The 21484-nt window shown below is 34.7% G+C and overlaps 1 protein-coding gene across 2 annotated transcripts in view; it reads right to left on the bottom strand.

Annotated features, from left to right (window-relative positions):
* Positions 1–21484, bottom strand: part of ASCC3 (activating signal cointegrator 1 complex subunit 3) — a 323391-nt gene that overhangs the window by 60974 nt on the left and 240933 nt on the right. For both annotated transcript variants that reach the window (XM_046674951.1, XM_046674950.1), the window contains exons 33-36: positions 21181–21313; positions 17939–18064; positions 4247–4358; positions 3915–4049 (exon numbers count right to left, since the gene is read on the bottom strand). In XM_046674951.1, the coding sequence (XP_046530907.1) occupies positions 3915–4049; positions 4247–4358; positions 17939–18064; positions 21181–21313 (506 nt within the window). The remainder of the gene's footprint in view (positions 1–3914; positions 4050–4246; positions 4359–17938; positions 18065–21180; positions 21314–21484) is intronic.

Raw genomic sequence — 21484 nt, 5'->3', positions numbered from 1 at the left:
GCCCAGTGGCGTAGCAGTTAAGTTCACAACATTCCGCTTCAGAGGCCCTGAGTTCACTGGTTTAGATCCCAGGTGGTGACTGTTTGTCAAGCCATGCCGTGGCAGGCATCCCACATATAAAGTAGAGGAAGATGGGCATGGATGTTAGTGCAGGGCCAGTCTTCCTCAGCAAAAAGAGGAGGATTGGTAGCAGATGTTAGCTCAGGGCTAACCTTCCTCAAAGAAAAAAAAAGAAGAAATTTTATTCTTATTTCAGGAAAGTTGATAATAATATACAAAATGACTAGATAAAGAGTGAGAATTCCAATTCATTCGTATAAAGGAAAAACAACTTGGTAGCCAAGTATGAGCTTCTAAATACATACCTTCTCTAAAAGAAAGGCCCCAAAAAAGGTATTGATCACCAGTTATGAACACATAAGATCAAGAGATCATCATCTGAAACTATTTTTATGTTAACTGAAGAGAAATAATAGGTTTATATATTTTAAATGTTTGCTGAAGTCAATCAATGTTTTAGTATTCCTTTTTCATTCGATGGTTACCTCCTAGTTTGTTTTCTCTGTGTCAACAATAATCACAATGGAACAGTTTCAGAGGACCTAAAAGAAAAACCGTCATATAATTTCTACACTATCATTAATAGTAAAGAGACCAAAATGCAAAAGTTAAATACAATATGTAGCCTAAGAAATGATGAGAAAATTTCATTCACTGTCAAAATTAAATTGATGAAAGTATTATAATAAGTGCAAAGTAATACTCAAGAGAATGGAAGCTTTTCAGTTGTGATCTTCTCAGGAATACTAAAAACTCCTCTTAAAATAATTTGTAAATTCAAAAAGTAAAAGAGTTCAAAAATGACTTTAGAAACATCAATGGGGATGTCTTAGTAAAAGGAGATGCTAATAGTGAATAAGCTATAATACTGAATTGTTCAAAAACATAATGTGACATTAAGTATTATAGGAACAAAAACAATGACAATGGGAATAGGCCCGTGAAGCACTAACTGTCCCCCCTCCCCCAACTCTTCTCTGCCCTGTTGCGCTTATCATCCAGTCCCTGATAACTCCTGACTGACTGCTCTTTCTCCTTGTCTTAAAATCACAAGGAGATTGTAGGCGTTTTTGGAGGTGAGGGGAGGGAGGATAATGAGGCTATTCCACTGAGGAATCTTTGGTGTGCTCACAGAAAATATTTAACAAACACTTCTCAGTGAAAGAATGATTTCTAGAAATTGCACTGTAATTACCTCAAACACAATCTTGCTTTATCATGTAATGTTTCTCTGGTAGTTACACATATGTTCTTCAGTGAATAGAGAATAATTCCTGGATAAGAAATTAATAAGCTGGTGGTGCCTGCATATCTGCTTGTCACTGTGAGTCCTACAGTTCTAATGCCCCGCTATACTTGTGCAAAAAGAAGTCTCACTGAGACACTACAGACTTAGACACTCTCTAGAGGAAGCTGAGAGTTCCTCCGACTCAAACACCATAGGATGAAGAGGTTACATCACTGTTGCTGTGCAAATTTTTAAGGGAGTACACCAAACAATATCTATATAAATATTCTGTTGAGTTTACCTGACACATATTTGCAGATGATTTGTTTTGTTTAGTTATTCACAAAAGAACTGACTTTATCTTAATAAAAATGCCCTATGAGATCAGCATAACTGGTTTTAGGCTGCGTAATGCTGGAAATAAACAGGCTGCTGAAACAGGATGTGGACAGACCTCTTGTTCCCATCAATGCCTTTTCACAGAGAAGAATGAAGCATAGAGGATAATGATTTAATTCTCCTGGTATTGTACGCATTTTTGGGCTTTTTTAGTGGAGTAGAGAGAGAAGCAGAACATAATAGGCATACGGTTTTCACAGACCTCCTTTTTTTGTTTTTAACTTTTTTTCTTTTGAGGAAGATTAGCCCTGAGCTAACTGCTGTCGATCCTCCTCTTTTTGCTGAGGAAGACTGGCCCTGAGCTAACATCCGTGCCCATCTTCCTCTACTTTATATGTGGGATGCCTACCACAGCATGGCTTTTGCCAAGCGGTGCCATGTCTGCACCCAGGATCCAAACTGGTGAACCCCAGGCCGCTGAAGCAGAATGTGTGCACTTAACTGCTGCACCACTGGGCTGGCCCCAACATACCTCCTTTAGAAACAATGTGCATCCAGTCTTAACATGAGGTACTTTGTACTTCCCACCTTAGTGCCTTCCACCTCATTGTGTGTGTGTGTGTTTGCATGACATGAGAGGAAGCAAAGTACAGTGGTTAAGAACCCATACTCAGGTACTAGACTGCAAAAAAAGTTGGTTAATCTGTAAAATAGGAATAATAATGGGATGTTATCAATATCAAATGAGTGGTTGTTGTTAGGATTAAATGACTTATCATTGCAAAGTTCCGAGAACGGTGCCCAGCACATGAAAAGTACACAAAGGTGTTAGCTATTATTATATGTGTTCCCAAGGCAGACAACCTTTAAATATTAGGTTAGTTAAATATATCAAGGTAGATAAATATGAAATGAAAATTATATTCTTAAATCTAACAGATAACTAATTTAAGATGCTTGCCCAAATTAATTAACCATTATTTTACTGTCTTTCCCCCAGATAAATGCTATTTTTATGAATCTCTGACTAGGAAATAATAAAAACCTCAATTTTCGGAATCTAAAAATGTTTTTCATTTTTTTATACTCTTACTTCAGAAATGAATTTTTAATTTTACATAAAAAATCATTTTTTGATAGCTGCCTCATATATGTTAACCTTCTCTTTTCTATAGAGCAAACGATAGGAAACTGGTTAATACAGGATCCATCCATCTACCTATGAATCCATTAACAAATATTTTCTGAGTCACTACAACGTATTTGGCCTTATGCTGTGAAGAAAATCTATACACTAGTTGTTCAAAGGGAAAAATACTGAAAAATTAGAAAACTGAGAATGGGATATTGAAGCCTATTGAGAATGATAAAGCAACAGGAGAGGGAAGAAAAAACCTATTAAGTAAGTGAACTATCTCGGAATCAGTGAATTTAGAAGAGAAGGATCTTAAAGACATTATAGTCCAATGGTTCTTAATTTTTTAAAAGGCACCAAGACACTCAAGGGATAAGATACCATACAGTATTCACTTGTAACATATACCCTGAATAATGTGCCAACAAAATTTTGTTGTAAATTATTATACTTAAATTCAACAAAGACCAAAAAAATAAATAACACATATATATAGTATGCAGAAAGGAAGGTGGAGAAGGTACTCCTAATAGTAATTTTAACTTCAATATTGAATTTAGTTCTTAGCTTCTTGGCAAAAAGCAAAAATGAACTCAGTATAGTTTTTTACTGTGTGATAAGTCTGGTTGTACATTTTTTGGAAGTGGGAAGTTAAACAGCTTTTCTGGCATTAATTTTAAGAGAGCTTAATCATGTGGATCCTCAGGTAAAGAAAATTCAGTAACATCATGAATTTAACAAGAATTACCCAAAAGAAGCAAGAAGAAAAGCTTTTAACTCTAACTCAGAGGGGCTATTAGATTAAAGTACAGGGTGATCACCTGGCTGCCCAGGAGAGCCTAGTTTACACCTATTATCCTGGCTTCAATATTAAGAGTGCTCCATTCCATTATCAGAAAGATCCAGGTTTGAATGATAAATTATGTTGTCACCTTATCTGTGGGGCACTTGGTTCCCCAGAGGAACCAAGATATGTTGCTCTGTATTGATCTTGTTTGACAGAGGGAAGGACTTTATAAACAGTTTCCGCCAAATTTCAAGAAGAACTGGATGGCAACAATTTAAGACCCAAAGTAAATGAGGAGGTATGAAATATATCAAATATAATCTCTTTATATTAAAAAAACCATGCAATAACATCAGGAAACTCACGCTCAGAATTGAAAGCAATTCTTCAGTACCACATTCAGGTTTCAAACGCTCCTTGAACATTTTAACTGTTTGGTGCTTCAAATAGTAATAAGAGGCAATTCGGCCATATGTCAGAGGTTCAATGCTCCGATTATCCTATTTCAAAAGAAAGATCAAATGACATAAATAAAAAGTACAATAGAAATGGATACATTCATAAAATTAATATTTCATACTACAAATCAATATTGCAACAATTTCATTACAATTTTTGGTTATCACTAGAAGCAAAACCCCTGCTGTTAAAAAGCCAGGCAGTCTTTGCACTTGGAGTGTGTATGGCTGAGTCGTACCTCTCCAATTTCAATACAATAGGAATGTTCCAATTCAACCAGGGACTTCTCGACCAGATTGGACAGAAATTTGTTCACAGAATCATGGCTCACATCACTCAAATTGTAGTAGCTGGAAAATAAGGGAAGTCATTATTTGTTTCTAGATATATTCTATTAAAACTATCACTTCAATTTCACAGTGTTCTTTTCTTTTCAGAATTTCAAAAAACAAGTATATTTCTAGTGAATCAAAGAAATAAAGCAACTGTGATTACCATTCCCATTTTACAGATCAAAAGCCCCATACCAAGGTTTGATGACAAGGATGAACAACGACAATGCATTAAAAACATGTGGGCTAAGCAGATAAAATTCAGCATCATTTTAAAAAGATACTAACTTTCCAGTGTTAAAACTGGCATTACTTCAGATTACACATCTACAGCAAACTAAAATTATGCACCAGACTTAGAAAAGGTAAGAAGCATATAAAAATATATTATTTACATTGATATATTAGTATACACATTTATATACATAAAATTCCCTTTTTTGTATAAAAACCTATCCTCAGTAACTTTACAAAACTCACAGAACTATTGATTTGGGTGGTAGATGAGTTCTTTTAGGAAATTTAGTCAATTATTGTTCCCCTAGTGCTTAAGGAATAAATGTTATCTTCAAGATTGGAAGGGACATCATTAGGCTAAAAATAAAGTATTCTAACTAAGCTTCAATAGACAGAAAACACATAGGTTCAGCTCTAGATATTTTGCAAGTAAAAAACCTAAGGACATGAAATTCACCTGAATGCTCTTCCCTGTATCCCGGACAGGTTCTTGGTAAATCCCTAAGGTCACCAGGACTCTGCGCTTGGGAATAGACCCCAAAGCTGAGGGACTGTCCCCACAGGCATGGCAGTTCTTGAATTCCTGCTGAGTGAAGCCCGTACCCTATTCAGTATGGAGAGTTTACGTGGCCTACCTCTCCTTCCTCCATCCAAATCAACGAACAGAAGTGGAAAGTGGCCTCAGGGAACAGGCTATTGCAACTGAAACCCCAGCACGAGGGTTTTACATCTGTACAAGAATAGGAGGGCGATTCTGACAGCCTCGGAAAAAAGTGTTAACAATCTCAAATGGGAGAGGCCTAAAGGAAACCACAGTCTGAGAAGGATGAAGAAACATGTCAACATGGTGATCTTTTTTTTCTTCTTATTTTCAAAGGAAAAGGTTTTGGGTCAGTATACTACAAAAATTTCTTTATAAATACACAAAGCAGGAGTTAAATCACGGCAGGATATATTTTCATTAGAAAAAGGAGTTAGCACAAATGGCCAGGTACACCCAAATATGAGAGTCTCCACTGAGTGAGGATCAATAACATGCTATTTATTTGGGAAAATAACTGTAAATAATAATTATATGCTGAGGATTTGAATTTTCATAAAAGAGAAATACTTTTAATTTTAGTTTGTAGAGAAATTATTGCGTTTCCTGGAAAAGCTCTTGTTTATAGAGCAAAATAAACAATATTTATCAATGAACACATAAATAAGTATTGAAACCAGGGCTGTTATTAATTTAAACAAGATGTACAGACTTTCATCTAATCAGGCACACACGAAAGAGAAAAACCAGCATTAGAAACCTTTAGAAAATATTTCCTTTTTCCTGAAAAATGACTAAGAAGGAATATTTAGTTAGAATAATGTATTCTGCTTTAGAGGTGAAAATAAAAATTCTGGACATTCAAAGCCCCATAAAAAAGACAGATCCCCAAAGCCAGTCCAAATTATTAACAATATTTTTTGTCTTTCATTTTCTTCCAGCAAATGAAATTTATCAGCCAAACTTTCTGCAATGTAAGTGCTTACTTTATATTCACATTCTTTTGGCTTGCTAAGCCTATAAATTTTCCAACACTATTTTCAGCTGTCTGGACTAAGATATAGTTGATAAAGTTATTTCTAAATTGAAAACACTAGTGAAAATGTGCCCAGGACACTGAATAAGTAGTACCATTTGTAAAGCAAGAATCAAACTATTCCTTATGCAATTAAAATTACAGAAAGAAGATATTATGAAAATAATATTACTGTGAAACAAAAAGTTAAAATTCCATTTTTAACTCTAAATTTATTAGGTAATTTGAAAAAAAAATCTCATGGATGCTGCTGCTGATTACCACCAGTCACTCTCCTACAAATATAACTGGAAGGCCAATTTTACCATTTTATGCTTTAATGAATAAATTTGGTAGACTTACAAAAAATAAACCATTAATGATAAACACTTGCCTTCAACAAACAGGTTCTTTTTTATATTTATTTTATTCACTGTTTTAGGTATATATTAAGATATATTTTGATGGGCTAATATCCTGTCTAAAGTTTGTTTATTTAAGTCTACTGGGACTTTTTTAAAGTTAATTTGTAGCTTTTATCCAGATAAAGTACAGTCAGGGTAAACATTTAAAATAAGTTGCAAGAAATACAAAATCAAGGGAAATTATATCTCTAAGACTACAACAAATTATCTGTTGACTACATTAAAATATTCATAATCTAACTTGCTAAAAATTAACAGATTTTTTTGAGGAGAATAACATGAAAAATTTCCATCGATATTTATTAATATACTTGTTCTTTTCTAATGTGCTCATCAACATTCTTATTGACTTCCATAATAGAAGAAATGCAAAATTCATTTTAAGTAATTGAATTGATATTCAATCTATTCAATATTAATACTCTTATCCTTATGATACCTGGGGATAATCTAGAATTTTAAAAACATCACTAAAATTGTTTTCCTCAGGTATTCTAGTATATACAAGTGGTAACTTTTATTTATTTATTTATTTTTAAAGTGACGGCTTAAAAATAGAGAATGCTAGTTGAAATATTACATTCAAGAATAAAATAGCAAAATCTTAATCATTAAAAACTTGTCTCTTATGCAGCCAACACACACACTAAATAAAATGCATTTATTTTTGTTAGTGATATAACTTCACTGATTTATACTAAGCATCATTCTTCGCTAATGTTTGGACTGATTCTAAGGTTACTTAAAACATTTACAAATCATTATAAAAGATATTGATACATCTTAATTAGATTTTCAAGACACTGTAAAATAATAAACTGAATATAAATGGAATTATTTTTTACATCACAAAATTGAGAGATAATATATTCTGAATATATTTTAGATTATATAAAAGAATATTTAGACTACAAAAAAGAATAGAGTTTATTTTTATATGATCTTTATTAGTAGCATTAGCAGGACTTTGTTTCTATCACGTGAACTGTTCAGCCACTGAGCAATTTCTAGCCTAAATAATTATAAGCCTTTAGCTTAAAATGTTACATATCATTAATTTCAATAATTACTTTACTAACTTGAAAAAGCATGCAACAGCTAAGTAAAAAGGTCTGTTTTCATGTTGCACTCTCCACAGTATAAAATTTATAATCTCCTGGTTATTTAAACAGAAATATTACACAACTGTTTACGGAGAAAGGATACAACGTTGTCTCATGCTTGCTGCATTGAATCATCAAGTCATTATCTTCTCTTTGCCATAAACAGACAGCCTACCTTTTTGTCAGCACGATATTTCATTTATTTCACAGAGAAACCCAGTTTCACAATAATTGACTTGTCAGAAGCTCTAATTTATGAGGCTGAGCTCTGTAAGATTTCTCTATATTGGACTCAACCTGCACACAAGCAGGGTTGAATATTTACAATGCTGTTAACAGGTGCTGAGTTGTTTAATGATTCTAATAGCCAGAAGCGTACTGAGAAAGCCAGTGGGATCACAATTACAGGCTGTTTGAACACAACAATTACTAGTCCCCTGAGAGGTATGAAAGTCAAAGGCAGTTTGATACTGACAGCATCTAGCACATGGGCTAGACAAGCTAACTTCTATTAGCAGTCCATTGGGGAAAAGTCATAACAAATCTCTCCCTGTCATAAAAATTTACAAAGTTCATTAAATTTTAACTATCAAAAAGTAAAACAACTTTTAAAAAATTATCTTTAAAAGATTTTATCAAAGGACAAACAAGAATGTGACACATGAAACCTTAAATTATCTTCTTCCAACCTTAATAAGGATGAAATTTCACCAGTTGAAAATAAAAGAGATTTTATTGAAATGTAAAACACAGATAAAGCTACACCCAAACAGTCTGGATTTAGTGTACATAGCGGCAGCCATTTCCTGTTTGGTTTATGTAAACCTGGCCAGAGATCTCCCTGGGAAATTTCTCATCAGTATTGAGGCGCCGCTGCTATAACTGTCAGTACTGGGAAGTCATTTGTTACAGCACCATGTTTTTTATGTTCGGATTATGCAGCAGTAATAATGACAGAAATAATGAAAGTGGTTGCAGGGACAGCTGAAATTACCACAACATTTTTTGTCCCAGAAATATTTAAAAGCTATCTCAAGGGAAAAGTGAGAGTAAAATTGAACATACAAATTGAATCCAGAACTCAATTTGGAATATATTATATTTCATAATGCACTAGTACATGTGTTTATATATATGTGAACGAATGTACACATATTTATGTGTCTACACATATTTATACATAAAATATGTATCTTTATATGCATATATGTATATATACATGTCTCTCTCTCACACACACACACACACACACACACACACACAAGAATATAAACACACATATAGAGAAAACCCAGGACCAGTGGCTGAAATCTTTGTCAATATAAGTGTTTCTTTTGGTGATGGTGTGGTGGGGGTATGATTCAATGAAGGGGGTTGGAGAATTCGGTCATATTTATTTATCTATATATGACTGTATTTTGAAAATGGTCTTTGTCTTTTCTATTTTAAATAAACCTCAGTGTCTTCTTGTTACACACACAAGCACGCACACAAGAGTGCACATATGCCCCTCCCACCCAACCAAAAGTCAAATCTCAATTTCTGGCTCTTCATGATAGGGAGTGTCAAAGATAAATTAAAACTATGCATTATACAAGCTCTTCATTTGAGACAATGATTTTAGCCTTCTTAAAACTTTTACAGATCTAAAAATAAGGAGGAAAAATTTACCAATTTCCTGAGCTCCTGTGCCTTTCTTCGCTTCCAACTTTGGGGAAAGGTGATGTTAGCACAGACAATAATAAAAAGATATAATCAAGGAAAGAAGAAAAGATAGAAAATTGCAGAGCTTGTCCATAGCAGACTAAGTAAAATATGTAAATTTTTAAATTTATTTAAGCACAATTTCCTATTTCACTAAGACTGACAATTTTTTTTCTTGTATCAAATGAACAAAAGTGTTATATATTTAGAATTAGTGTGGTAGAGTTTCCACCAAAAATAGATTTTCCAACATACCAGTGAATAGAGAAGTGGACAGGGAGTGTGGCTATTTGAGTTCTGGACCTGATAATGAGTCCTGTGACAGAGAATGTGGTCTTTGGAGCCAGTGGCTGCCTCTGCCACTCAGGAGCTGTGCCAACGTGGGCAAGTAGCATAATCTCTCTGGGATTCAGCTCCTTTATGTATAAAATGGGGATCAAAACAGTACTAAATGAGTAAAGTTTTTGAAACAGTATCTCAAATATAGTAGATGCTCAATAAATAATATTAGCGTAGTTTTTGTTTCCCACTTTACTAATTTCAATTCCCATTTTTATAAATTCCTCTTTGCTTTTATTTATGTTTTGCTAACGTTCTTCATCTAGTTCCTCGAGGCGGATGCTTGCTTATTTTACTTTCAAGCATTCAGTTGCCTGTAGGTGCTCGAAAGATATGAATGTTCCTTGGAATTGTGCTTTGATTGGAATTTATAGGTTTTGTTATGTAACACTTATTTTTGTATACCTCTAGTCTGTAACTTTTTAAAAAATTTCATCTTTCACCAAAATAAAAGTACCTAAATCCTAAGCAGTGCGATTTTTTTTTTTGCCATCCTTTTTATTGTTTATCTCTGGTTTCATTACATTATACACTGAAAAGATGGCCTTATGATCTCTACATTTTGAAATATACTGAGTTGTTCTTTGTGGTCCAGTATATGGTACGTTTTTATAAATAAATTTCCGTGATATATTTGCAAGTATGATAGATTGTTTTGGGAGGGTACACAAAAAGATATACACATATTCAAGGAAATTGTACACTACTATAACTTTTTAGTGTCTGTTCTTGTTATTGACATGAATGGTTCTTCTTTGTCCTTTTCAATCTTTTTTGCCCTGAATTTCATTTCGTCTGATTTTAATTCTGCAGCTACTGCTTTCTTTTTGTTATTCTCCATGTCTTCATTCAATCCTTAATTTCCTTTTTTCTTTTTTAAAGATTGGCACCTGAGCTAACAACTGTTGCCAATCTTCTTTTTTTTTCTGCTTTATCTCCCCAAATCCCCCAGGTACATAGTTGTATCTTAGTTGCAGGTCCTTCTAGTTGTGGCATGTGGGACACCACCTCAACGTGGCCTGACGAGCGGTGCCATGTCCGCGCCCAGGATCCGAACCAGCGAAACCCTGGGCCGCCGCAGCAGAGTGTGCGAACTTAACCACTTGGCCATGGGGCTGCCCCTAATCCTTAATTTTCAACTTTTCTGTATCATTTTGATTTAATATATAAATCATATATATCATTGCTTATAAATCATGTTTAGCTGGATTTAAAAAAAATCAATCCGAGAATTTCTGTCTTTCAACAGCAAAATTTAAATCATTTATAACAACTTATGATTCTAATTGACCTGATCCATGATATGAATAGATCCTATCAGTCCTCTGCTCAAAACCCTACAATGGTTCTCATTTCACCCAGAAAGAAAATCGAAGGCCTTATCATGGCCTCTAAGATCCCACATGACCTGTTCACCACCCAACCCCCAACAACCCTAACCTTATCTCCTGTTGTTCTGTACCCTCACTTATTCCACTTCAGTTACACTTTGCCCTCACTGTGCCTTGAATACACCAGACATGCCTGCCTTGGAACCTCTCCTGTTCCCCTGGCCTGAAAAGCTGTTCCCCAGATATTCCTGCAGCCAACCTTCTTATCTCTTTCAAGGCTTTGTTCAAATGGCAGTATCCTTTGTAATTTTTTGAACAATACAGTATGGTTAACTATAGTCACCATGCTGTATATTAGCTCCCCAGAACTTACTTATCTTATTTATAACTGAAAGTTTGTACCCATGACCAACATCTCCTCAACTCCCCTTCGGCACCTCTAATTAGGCCCACTCTGACTCCCTATTTAATACTGTAATTCCTCCCACTTGACCCTCTGGCTCTCCCAGTCTTCCTTACGTTGTTTTCTTTTTTCTCCAAGCACTCGTCACTTTATACTTTTAAATTTACCATCTCTGCTAAAAGAACATGAGTGCCATGAAAACAGAAATTTTTCTGATTAGTTTACTAATACATCTTTAAAATTCCTAGAATAGCGCCTGGCACTTAAGAGGCACTCTATAGATGTTTACTGAATTAAGGAATACAGATTTAATTTTTAAATGCTTATACTTGACCATATTAAGTAGATTTTATGAATTTTGAGACTAGATATTATTACTCATGTTGCTATTACCTTCCAACAGAACCTAATCATAGCTTTTTTTTTTTTCGCTAATCATAGCTTCTATTATTGAGATACAATTGACATATAACACTATATTAGTTTTAGGTGTACAACATAATTATTTGATATATACATATATTACAAAATGATCACCACAATAAGTTCAGTTAACATCCATCACCACACAGTTACAATTTTTTTCTTGTGATTAGAACTTTTTAAGGTCTACTCTCTTAGCAACTTTCAAATATGCAATACAGTATTAACTATAGTCACCATGCTGTACACTACATCCCCAGACTTATTTATTTTATAACTGGAATTTTGTACCTTTTGACCAGCTTCATCCATTTTGCCTACCCCACCCCCTACCTCTGGCAACCACCAATCTGTTCTCTCTATCTATGAGATTTGTTTTTTATTTTAGATCCCAGATATAAGTGAGATGATATAATACTTGTCTTTCTCTCTGACTTATTTCACTTAGCATAATGCCCTCAAGGTCCATCCGGGTTGTCGCAAATGGCAAGATTTCCTTCTTTTTTATTCCATTGTGTGTGTGTATATATATATATATATATATATATGTACATGTATACACAGACACACACCACATTTTCTTTATCCATTCACCTGCTGATGGACACTTAGGTTATTTCCGTGTCTTGGCTCTTATAAATAATGCTGCAATAAACATGAGGGTGCAGATAGCTTTTTGAGAGTGATTGTGTTTTCTCTGGATAAATACCCAGAAGCGGAATTGCTGAATCATATACTAGTTCTATTTTTAATTTTTTGAGGAACCTCTATGTTGTCTTCCGTAGTGGCTGCACCAATTTGCATTCTCACCAACAGTACACAAGGGTTCCCTTTTCTCCACATCCTCGCCAGCACTTGTTATCTCTTGTCTTTTTGATAATAGCCATTCTAACAGGTGTGAGGTGATATCTCATTGTGGTTTTGATTTGTATTTCCCTGATGATTAGTGATGTTGAGCATTTTTTCATGTACCTGTTGACCATTTGGATATCTTCTTTGGAAAAACCTCTATTCAGATCCTCTGCCCATTTTTTAATCAGATGGTTTTTTTCCTATTGAGTTGTATGAATTTCTTATATATTTTGGATATTAACCCCTTATCAGACATATGATTTGCAAATATTTTCTCCCATTCCATAGGTTGTCTTTTCATTTTGTTGATGGTTTCCTTTACTATACAGAAGCTTTTCAGTTACACGTAGTTCCCACCTGTTCATTGTTGCTTTAGTTGCCTTTGCTTTTGGTGTCAAATCCAAAAAATCACTGCCAAGATTGATATAAGTGAGCTTATCGCCTATGTTTTCTTTGAGGACTTTCACAGTTTCAGGTCTTACCTTCAGGTCTTTGATCCATTTTGAGTAGATTTTTGTGTATGGTGTAAGATAGTGGTGCAGTTTCATTCTTTGGCCTGTGGCTGCACAGTTTTCCCAGCAGCAATTACTGAAGAGATTGTCTTTTCCCCCATTGTATATTGTTGCAGATTAATTGATCCTATATGCGTGGGCTATTTCTGGATTTCCCATTCTGTTCCATTGATCTAGGTGTCTGTTTTTATGAGAGCATCATACATTTTTTTGTTTTTTTGGTGAGGAAGATCGGCCTTGAGCTAACAGCAGCTGCCAATTTTGCTTGAGGAAGATTGTTGCTGAACTAACATCTGTGCCAATCTTCCTTTATTTTATGTGGGATGCCACCACAGTGTGACTTGACAAGTGGTGCCAGGTCCACAGGTGGGATCCAAACCTGCAAACCCCAGGACACTGAAGTGGAGTGTGTGAACTTAACCACTATGCCACTAGGCCAGCCCCTCAGTGTCAGACTGTTTTGATTATTATAGCTTTCTAATATAGTTTGAAATCAGGAAGTGTGATACACGTCTAGCTTTGTTCTTCTTTCTCAAGATTGCTTTGGCTATTTGGGGTCTTTTGTGGTTCCATATGAATTTTAGGATTGTTCTATTTCTGTGAAAAATGCCATCATAGCTATGCTTTTTTTTAAATTTATTTATTGTTGTACCTATTCTGGACTGATTAATTCAGATGGCAACAGCTTGGGCATAGGTTTCTACTTCTGAATAACAATGACAGTCTTACTCTTAACCTAGCCAGGTATCTCAAAATACACAAAGGTGGGTACTAAAGGAACTGGCACACTTGACACGGATGGTCAAGAATGGATAAACCACCCCCTCCCAAAAATTAATTGAAGTGCATTTATCAACATATGACTGGACTTTTAAGACTGTTAGAGCTTGGCTGGCTTTAAGGGCTGGGGAGGGCAACGCAGGCAGGAAGAAGAGTGACAGTAAAAGCACGAAAATGAGAGGAACCTCTTACCCAGAGGTGGTGTGAATTAAAGTTTCCTTCAACCTATCTTTGCCCCTCTGGTGGTGGTAGTGGGGGATACCGAGCTCTCATCCGTGGCAGCCCAGAGGGCAGGAAAAGCAGCTGCCACAACTACTAAGTGCCCTAAGCCAACGGAACAAGATGATGTGTCCTTTGACCCCTGGTCCCAGAATTTCCTCCCAGCAAAGACAGCCATCAGATAAAGGAAGCAAGGCAATGTAAACTAAGGAACACTCACACTCACTCGCATACATACAAGAACTACAATCATAAGAGCAGGAGATATCCTTAGTTGTCAATACGCAAGAAGTCCCCTGGCTCAGAAGCTCAGTATCATTTCTTTAAGTTATAACCCAAATACATCCCCTCAAGATTTCATCTTTTTCCACTGCTAACCTCCCTAAACTTCTTGTTCTGTCCCTAATTAATACTGTTTCTTATATACTTATATACTTGTGTACTTATATACTTGTTCACGTGGATTTTCCCACCATAATATTATTAAATAGAAGGTAGCTTGTAACCAGAGCAACAGGGAGTGATGCCTACTCCAGTTCCCTCTCAGCAGGACCCCTATTCCGATTGGCACCTCCAGCTGTGCTTTTGGCTCATCTCACTCTCATGGTTGAAAAAACGTAAAGTTGGACAGTCTCCCACTCATTATCTGAATGTAAAGACTTAACGCATTCTCTGTCTACTAACTAAACCTTATCTAGCTCCCACAACCAACATAATACATCTAATTTCTGATCAGTACTATATGACAGTTGCAAATCAGGCTAGATTGGGGATAGACTAAAAGCAGAGTAAGCTGTTGGAGAACTAACTAAACAAGGGAAAAGAAAAATTAAAATGCAAATTTGAGGTTTGAGGTCAATGTAAACAGATGCAGAGTGCTAACATTAACAAAAGTAAGAAAGATGAGAGGAAGTTATTGCTAGATGACTAATCCAGTTTTAGACATGTTGAGTTTGAAATGATGGTGGGCAGCTCATGTGGCAACATTCAGAAGGCAGGTAGAGAATGAGATTGCATTTTGATAGAGAGCAGATTGGAGTAACATATTTTGGGGTTTTTCACATATAGGTGATATTTTAAATATAGAAGGGATCTCTAGAGAAGAACTTCATGATATCATGCATTGAGGAGAGCAAGACATCACTTCCACAGTATTCTTGCCCAAAAGGGCAGAACTTAAACTTAGGGATGAGGACACTTTAGTGGAACCCAAATTGAAGGACATTCTGTAAAATAACCAGCCAATATTCTTCTAAAGTGTCAAGGTTATGATGGACAAAGACCGAGGAAATATCACAGATTGGTATGAACTAAGGAGAAAGGACAACTAAATGCAATGCACGATACTAAATTGGATCCTGGACAGAAAACGGACATTGGTGGGATAATTGAAATCTGAATAAAGCCTGTGAACTAGTTAATAGTATTACATAAATGTTCATTTCCTGGTTTAGATAATTCTACTATGGTGATGTAAGATGTTGACGCTTGAGGAAGCTTTGTGAAGGATATGTAGTGCCTTTTTGTATTATTTTTGCAATTCTTTTAAAGTTTCAAATTGTTTTACAATAGTAAGTTAAAAATTTTTTTTAATTTAAGAAAAGGAGATGTACATACGAAGTTCAGTGTATCTGTGGATTCAATAGGAAACATAATTTGCTGAAGAATTCAATTTACCTCAGTGAATTATTCCCTTGTTTGCTAATGAGACGAGCTGACAGAAAGGATTAGGTTTTTAGTCTCTAAACTAGACTCTTTAGGATGGTATAGACCAGTAAAGCAACCAGAAGGGAGTACAGGAATAGCAGTTCACTCAGCAACATTAATTATGCTCTTCATAATGAATACAGAGCTTAGAAAGACTTTACTTCATGTGTTTGATTCTCAATATGGCCCTGTGAGCAATGCAGGCTATTCCTCACTTTCCAGATAAGGAAAGGGAAGCTGAGAGAGGTGAAATGACTCAAGGTCACAGTTAGTAAAAGGTGAAACAAGAATCAGTGTTCTGATTCCAAGTTCAAAGCTCTTTCCTCCAGATTAATTGCCTCTATTCTTAAGATATATGAAAAAGAAATATATCAACACTTAGAAACCAAGCCCCCTCTCCTTCTAAAAAACAAAGAGTTGTGAGTCAGAAAACTTAGGTTTTTAAGTCCTGGCTTTATCACAAAGTAATTACGGGATTCAGGGCAAGTCACTTTAAGTTTCCAGTCTTCATTTCTTCAATATCAAACAAAAGTTGGGACTAGAGTGCATGTAAACCCTATCCCAGTATCCGACTCCACAATTCTAATCCTGTGATCTATTTACTATGATACATTTGCAGTGCTGGATGGCTATCTCACCAATTCTGTAGTCATGTTCCCAAATGATATTTTGTACCTAATCGAGAGGTCCTAACAGTTGAGGAAACTGAGCAAAATGGCACCATATTCTCAAACTCCTATCTATGTAAGTGGAAATGTTGGCTGAGAAGAAACAAATTTCTTAAGGCACCAACAGGCAAGATTTAGTAATAACATTTTCATTGTAATCTCTCAGTTCAAGACCTTACAATGGTTTAACATTTCCTCTTACTTATGTCAGGAATATCTCTTACCTTTGGCCCTCCTCTCATTCCCTCAGCATCTGTTAAGATCCTATTTACCCTTCCCCTATTATTAAACAGATTCCTAGTGGGTCTTGCTGTTGTAAATGTCTCCCCATTCCAGTTCATTCCCTTCCACAGTGCCATAAGTATTGAAACAAAACAAAACTTAATTTGATGATGTTAAAATTATGTTTAAAAATTTCTAATGGCTCACCACAGCCAAAGGGATCAGATGCAAACCCTTTAGCATGGCATGTGGGCCTTTTACTCTCTGGTGCTTGGCCCACTTTCCAGTCAAGCAATCTTCTTGTGTCCACGCTTCTGAAGCTCCAGTTACGGCAAACTTCTTAGCCTTCTTTAAACACTTTTTCAAGCCCTGAGGCCCTTTGCCCATATAGTATTTTTGTGCCTTCTACCCTTTCTACTCCTGTTCCAGATTCAAGATCTGGTGAAGTATCATCTCTTCTGTAAAACTTTCACTCTCATAGGCTTAAATGCAGTTTTATTAGAGCACTTAGGATTTACACCGTAGTGATTTATATGTCATTTTCCCATGTTAAAGGATCAGCCCTTGAAGACAGGGGATGATATACACTCACCTTTATCCCTCAGTGTCTAGTATTAACACCTGACAAATAGGTGCTGAAGGAGGCTCTAACCCATATGCCTGGAGTAAAAGACACTCCATCACAACTCCCCCAATTTTATTTCCGCTTGTAGGTTCTCATTAACTCTTACGAGTGCTTCACAAATTCTTCCCTTTACAACTTCACAAGACTCACTCTTCTCTGGATACCAACTGTAAGCAAGTCAGTGACTATCATGTAATTTAGCACATTTCTTAGTGACTTTTGAGTGTCTTGTGTCCCTAACTACAGAGCAAACTCCTCAAGTATATTCTAAGTTAATTAAATAAGCTAAGTAATAAAGCATACAATTATTTTCTAATAGGTCATATTATATTATGATCATATCAGAGACATCATCTGATCCTCTGGGCAAATGTATATATCTAGAATGTTCAAAGTTCTGACTTGTTATGTACCTGAATTTAGAGATTAATACTTTCATACATATTTTCTTTCAGTGCAAAACAGAAAGATAAATAGTTGTCCTATGCTTACCTGGGGTTCATGATAAGACGTCGGAAAAAGTAAGTCCAGGTGATATAATCCATTGCATCTTGCTTGGATGTTATTGTACCACCAGCAATCTCTGCATTTAAATGGTCAGAGAGCACTCCTAATAAGCTATACAGTGAACAAGACATGGGAAACATACATGAACATTAAATGAATCACATTTTAGCTCACATAATCAAGACTCAGATTTTACATCCCAAGATATAAAACAAATATGTTTTGTATAATTTGTATATTTTGTACATAATTTTGGGGAAATGAATTGCTAGACGGAAATAAACAGAGGCTGACAGAAAGGGAGCTAGCATCTTTTGGGAGAGAAGATGAGATCCAAGGTAAGAGCAGACAGCAGAAGATACACCATGGAGAGCAGGGAAGGGTACACTTATGAGACACCAGAGTTAAGTATGGAGTAACTCTGAGGCAGATGAAAAGAGAGTTGGCAAGAAAGGGATGAGAGTTATGACAGAGCAAAGATATTCATTCATTCAGTAAATATTAAGTCCCTAATCACAGAAGACAACTGTACTAGGTGTTGTGGAGTATACAAGGATGATTAGATGTGTTGAAAGACTGGCACAACAAACTGTTCATTTTCGTTTCTTATGTAAATTACAAAAAACAGAAAAAAAAAGGAAGCTATATCCACCAAAAGAAAGGCTAAATAAATGATGATACATGGAACAATATGCAGATATTAAAAATAGTTTTTGCAAAGAATTTTTTTAAGGACGTGACAAAATGGCCATAATAAATTGAATGAAAAAAACCAAGTTTCTATATTACTTTCAGTCACCAGAGACAGCATATAAACCTGTATAATCAACTGGAGGGCAATTTGGCAATATCTATTTGAACAATCACTATGACTCAGTAATTTCACTTTCATTATCACCTGCTAGAGAAAAACTTACATGTTGGGATAGGGAAGCAAAATAGTTTACTGCAACATTTATGTAATTGGAACCTCTCTAAATGCCCATTAATAAAGAAGTTAATATATAAACTATGGAATACTCTGCAATAGATAAAATATTAATAGTCATATCAAGGTACAAAATGAAAAATTTTAGTTAACTTTTTATGAAGTACACATAGAAGAAATTACACGAATTATACATGTACAACTCAAGTAATTGTGACAATGAGGACATACCTGTGTACCCAAACCCAAAATCAAGCATTACCAGTGCTCCAGAAGCCATCTTTTTGTACTTTTTAGTCACTACCCTTCCTCAAAAGGATATCCTGACTTTATTTCTTTTCCTTACCATATTTTAGTGGCTTGGGCCTCTAGCACAATACTTACTGAAAGTGGTGGGAATATCCCTATCACATTTCGTATCTCAAAGGGAACGCTTTCAATATTCCATCATTAATTTATGATGTTTACATTAGATTTTTTTGTAGATACTCTTTATCAGACTAAGGACATTTCATTATATTTTTATTTGCTAAGAGTTTTTATTATGAATGGATGTGGAATTTTATCAAATGCTCTTTTTTTTACCTTTATGAATAATCATATGATTTTTCTCATTTCTTCTGCTAATGTGGTGAATTATATTAATTTATTTTCAAATAATAAATCATTTTTGCATTTATGGAATAAATTACACCTAGTTGTAATATTTTATCTTTTTATACATTCTGGATTTTATGTACTAATGTTTGGTTAGGATTTCTACATCTATATTCATGAGACACAGGTTTGTTACATTCTTTTCTTGTAAATTTCTTATCAGGTTTTGTTATCAAGGTTACTCTAGTCTCATAAAATGAGTTGGAAAATATTCCTATCTTTTCTATTACTAGGAAGAGTTCATGTAAGATTTATGTTATTTCTTCCTTAAATGTTATGAAGAATTCACTAGTGAAACATCTGGCTCAGAAGATTTCTTCGTGGACAGATTTTAAACTTCAGATTCAATTACTTTAATAAATGAGACTACTAAGATTTTCTATCTCCTTTTATGTCAGTTTTAGTATTTTTTAAAATTTTACCACTTCATCTAAATTTTAAAAATTATTTGCATAAAGTTTTTCATAATATCTTACTATCTTTTTAACGTCTGCAATATCTTTTCACTCCTAAGATTTTGTTCCTTCTTTCTCTTTCTCTTAATCAGACTTAAAGGTTTATCGATTTTATTATTCTTTTCAAAGAACCAACTTTTTGGCTTTGTTGATTTGTTTTTCTAATGTTTGTTTGATTTCAATCCATTAATTCTTGTTCTTATCTTTCTTGGGAGTTCAATTTGCTAATTTTGCTCCAAATTCTTGAGATGGATACTTAGATCACTGATTTTTCATTCTTTCTTTTAAAATTTATATATATATATATATGTATACATATAAAAATTGTGGTCATAAATGTTTTTAGCACAGTGTTAGTTGTATCCCACAACATTTAATATTTTTATACTTTCCAAACTAAAAAAAAATTGGTAGTACTTAGAATAAAAAATCCAATAACTATTTACACTATAAATTAGAAACATGTTTTGTCCTCTGCAGTTAGAATATAGTAAAGGAGATACAGTATATTCAAAAAGACTATTACAAAAGGTAGCAAGTGATAAGTGTTATAAACCAAAAATATATAAATATGAGAAAGGCTATTTTCAGCTGAGAAAATGAGGGAAGACTTCTGTCAACTGGGTTGCAGTTACTGGGCCAAAAAGAAGTATGTGATAATTCTGAAATAGGCCAGTAGCCTAAATTATTCATTACAAGTCCCTTTGTTTTAGATATTTATTAACTATACTACAAAAATACACATCAAACTAATACTTTTTTAAATGCTTACTATGTGAAAGACACTGTTTCAAACACTACACATTTGATCATTACAATTACCCTATGAAATAGCTAGTATTGCTATTATCTCCATTTTACAGGTAGGTGCACTAAGGCACTGAGGAATTAAATAACTTGCTCAAGATCAAGCAAGTAAGTGGTGGAGCTCAGATATGAACCCAGGTTGTCTGGCTCTAGATTTCATGTGCCTGAACACTGTACTACACTGCTTCTTTTAAGGAAGTTTTTTTTGTTAAATGAAAATTATAATTGAATTTTGTCTTACAGAAATCATATTTAGTTTCACTTCAAATAATTCTTTTGAATTCGAAGTTTCACTGATTTTTATCTAATAAAATATAACCATATAAATATCAACTTGCTATGATATGAATCCATTTAAATTAATTTACAGCAAAATTTACCTTGATTCTACTGGGAAAGGTTCATAAAGAAATTTTTTGTAAAAGTCTTTCTTTATGTCATGAACCAGAATTACAGCTTTGCCTTGGTCATCAAACTGAGGCCTCCCAGCACGCCCCATCATCTGGAGTACATCTGTAAAAAAGAGAACAAGAGGTATTCTGCAATGTGGCACACAGCATAATGTATATTTATGATTATGGCATGTTTCAACAAGACAACAAAACAACAAAGGGAACAGAATACTTGAAGAGCATATGTGCTATCTCTGATGCCTATGATTGGGTTCCCTAATAAGTAAATAAT

Source organism: Equus quagga, chromosome 11 (genome assembly GCF_021613505.1).
Source record: "Equus quagga isolate Etosha38 chromosome 11, UCLA_HA_Equagga_1.0, whole genome shotgun sequence".
Lineage (NCBI taxonomy): Eukaryota > Metazoa > Chordata > Mammalia > Perissodactyla > Equidae > Equus > Equus quagga.
The sequence above is the reverse complement of the archived record's forward strand: the minus strand, read 5'-3'. Positions and strand labels throughout refer to the sequence as shown.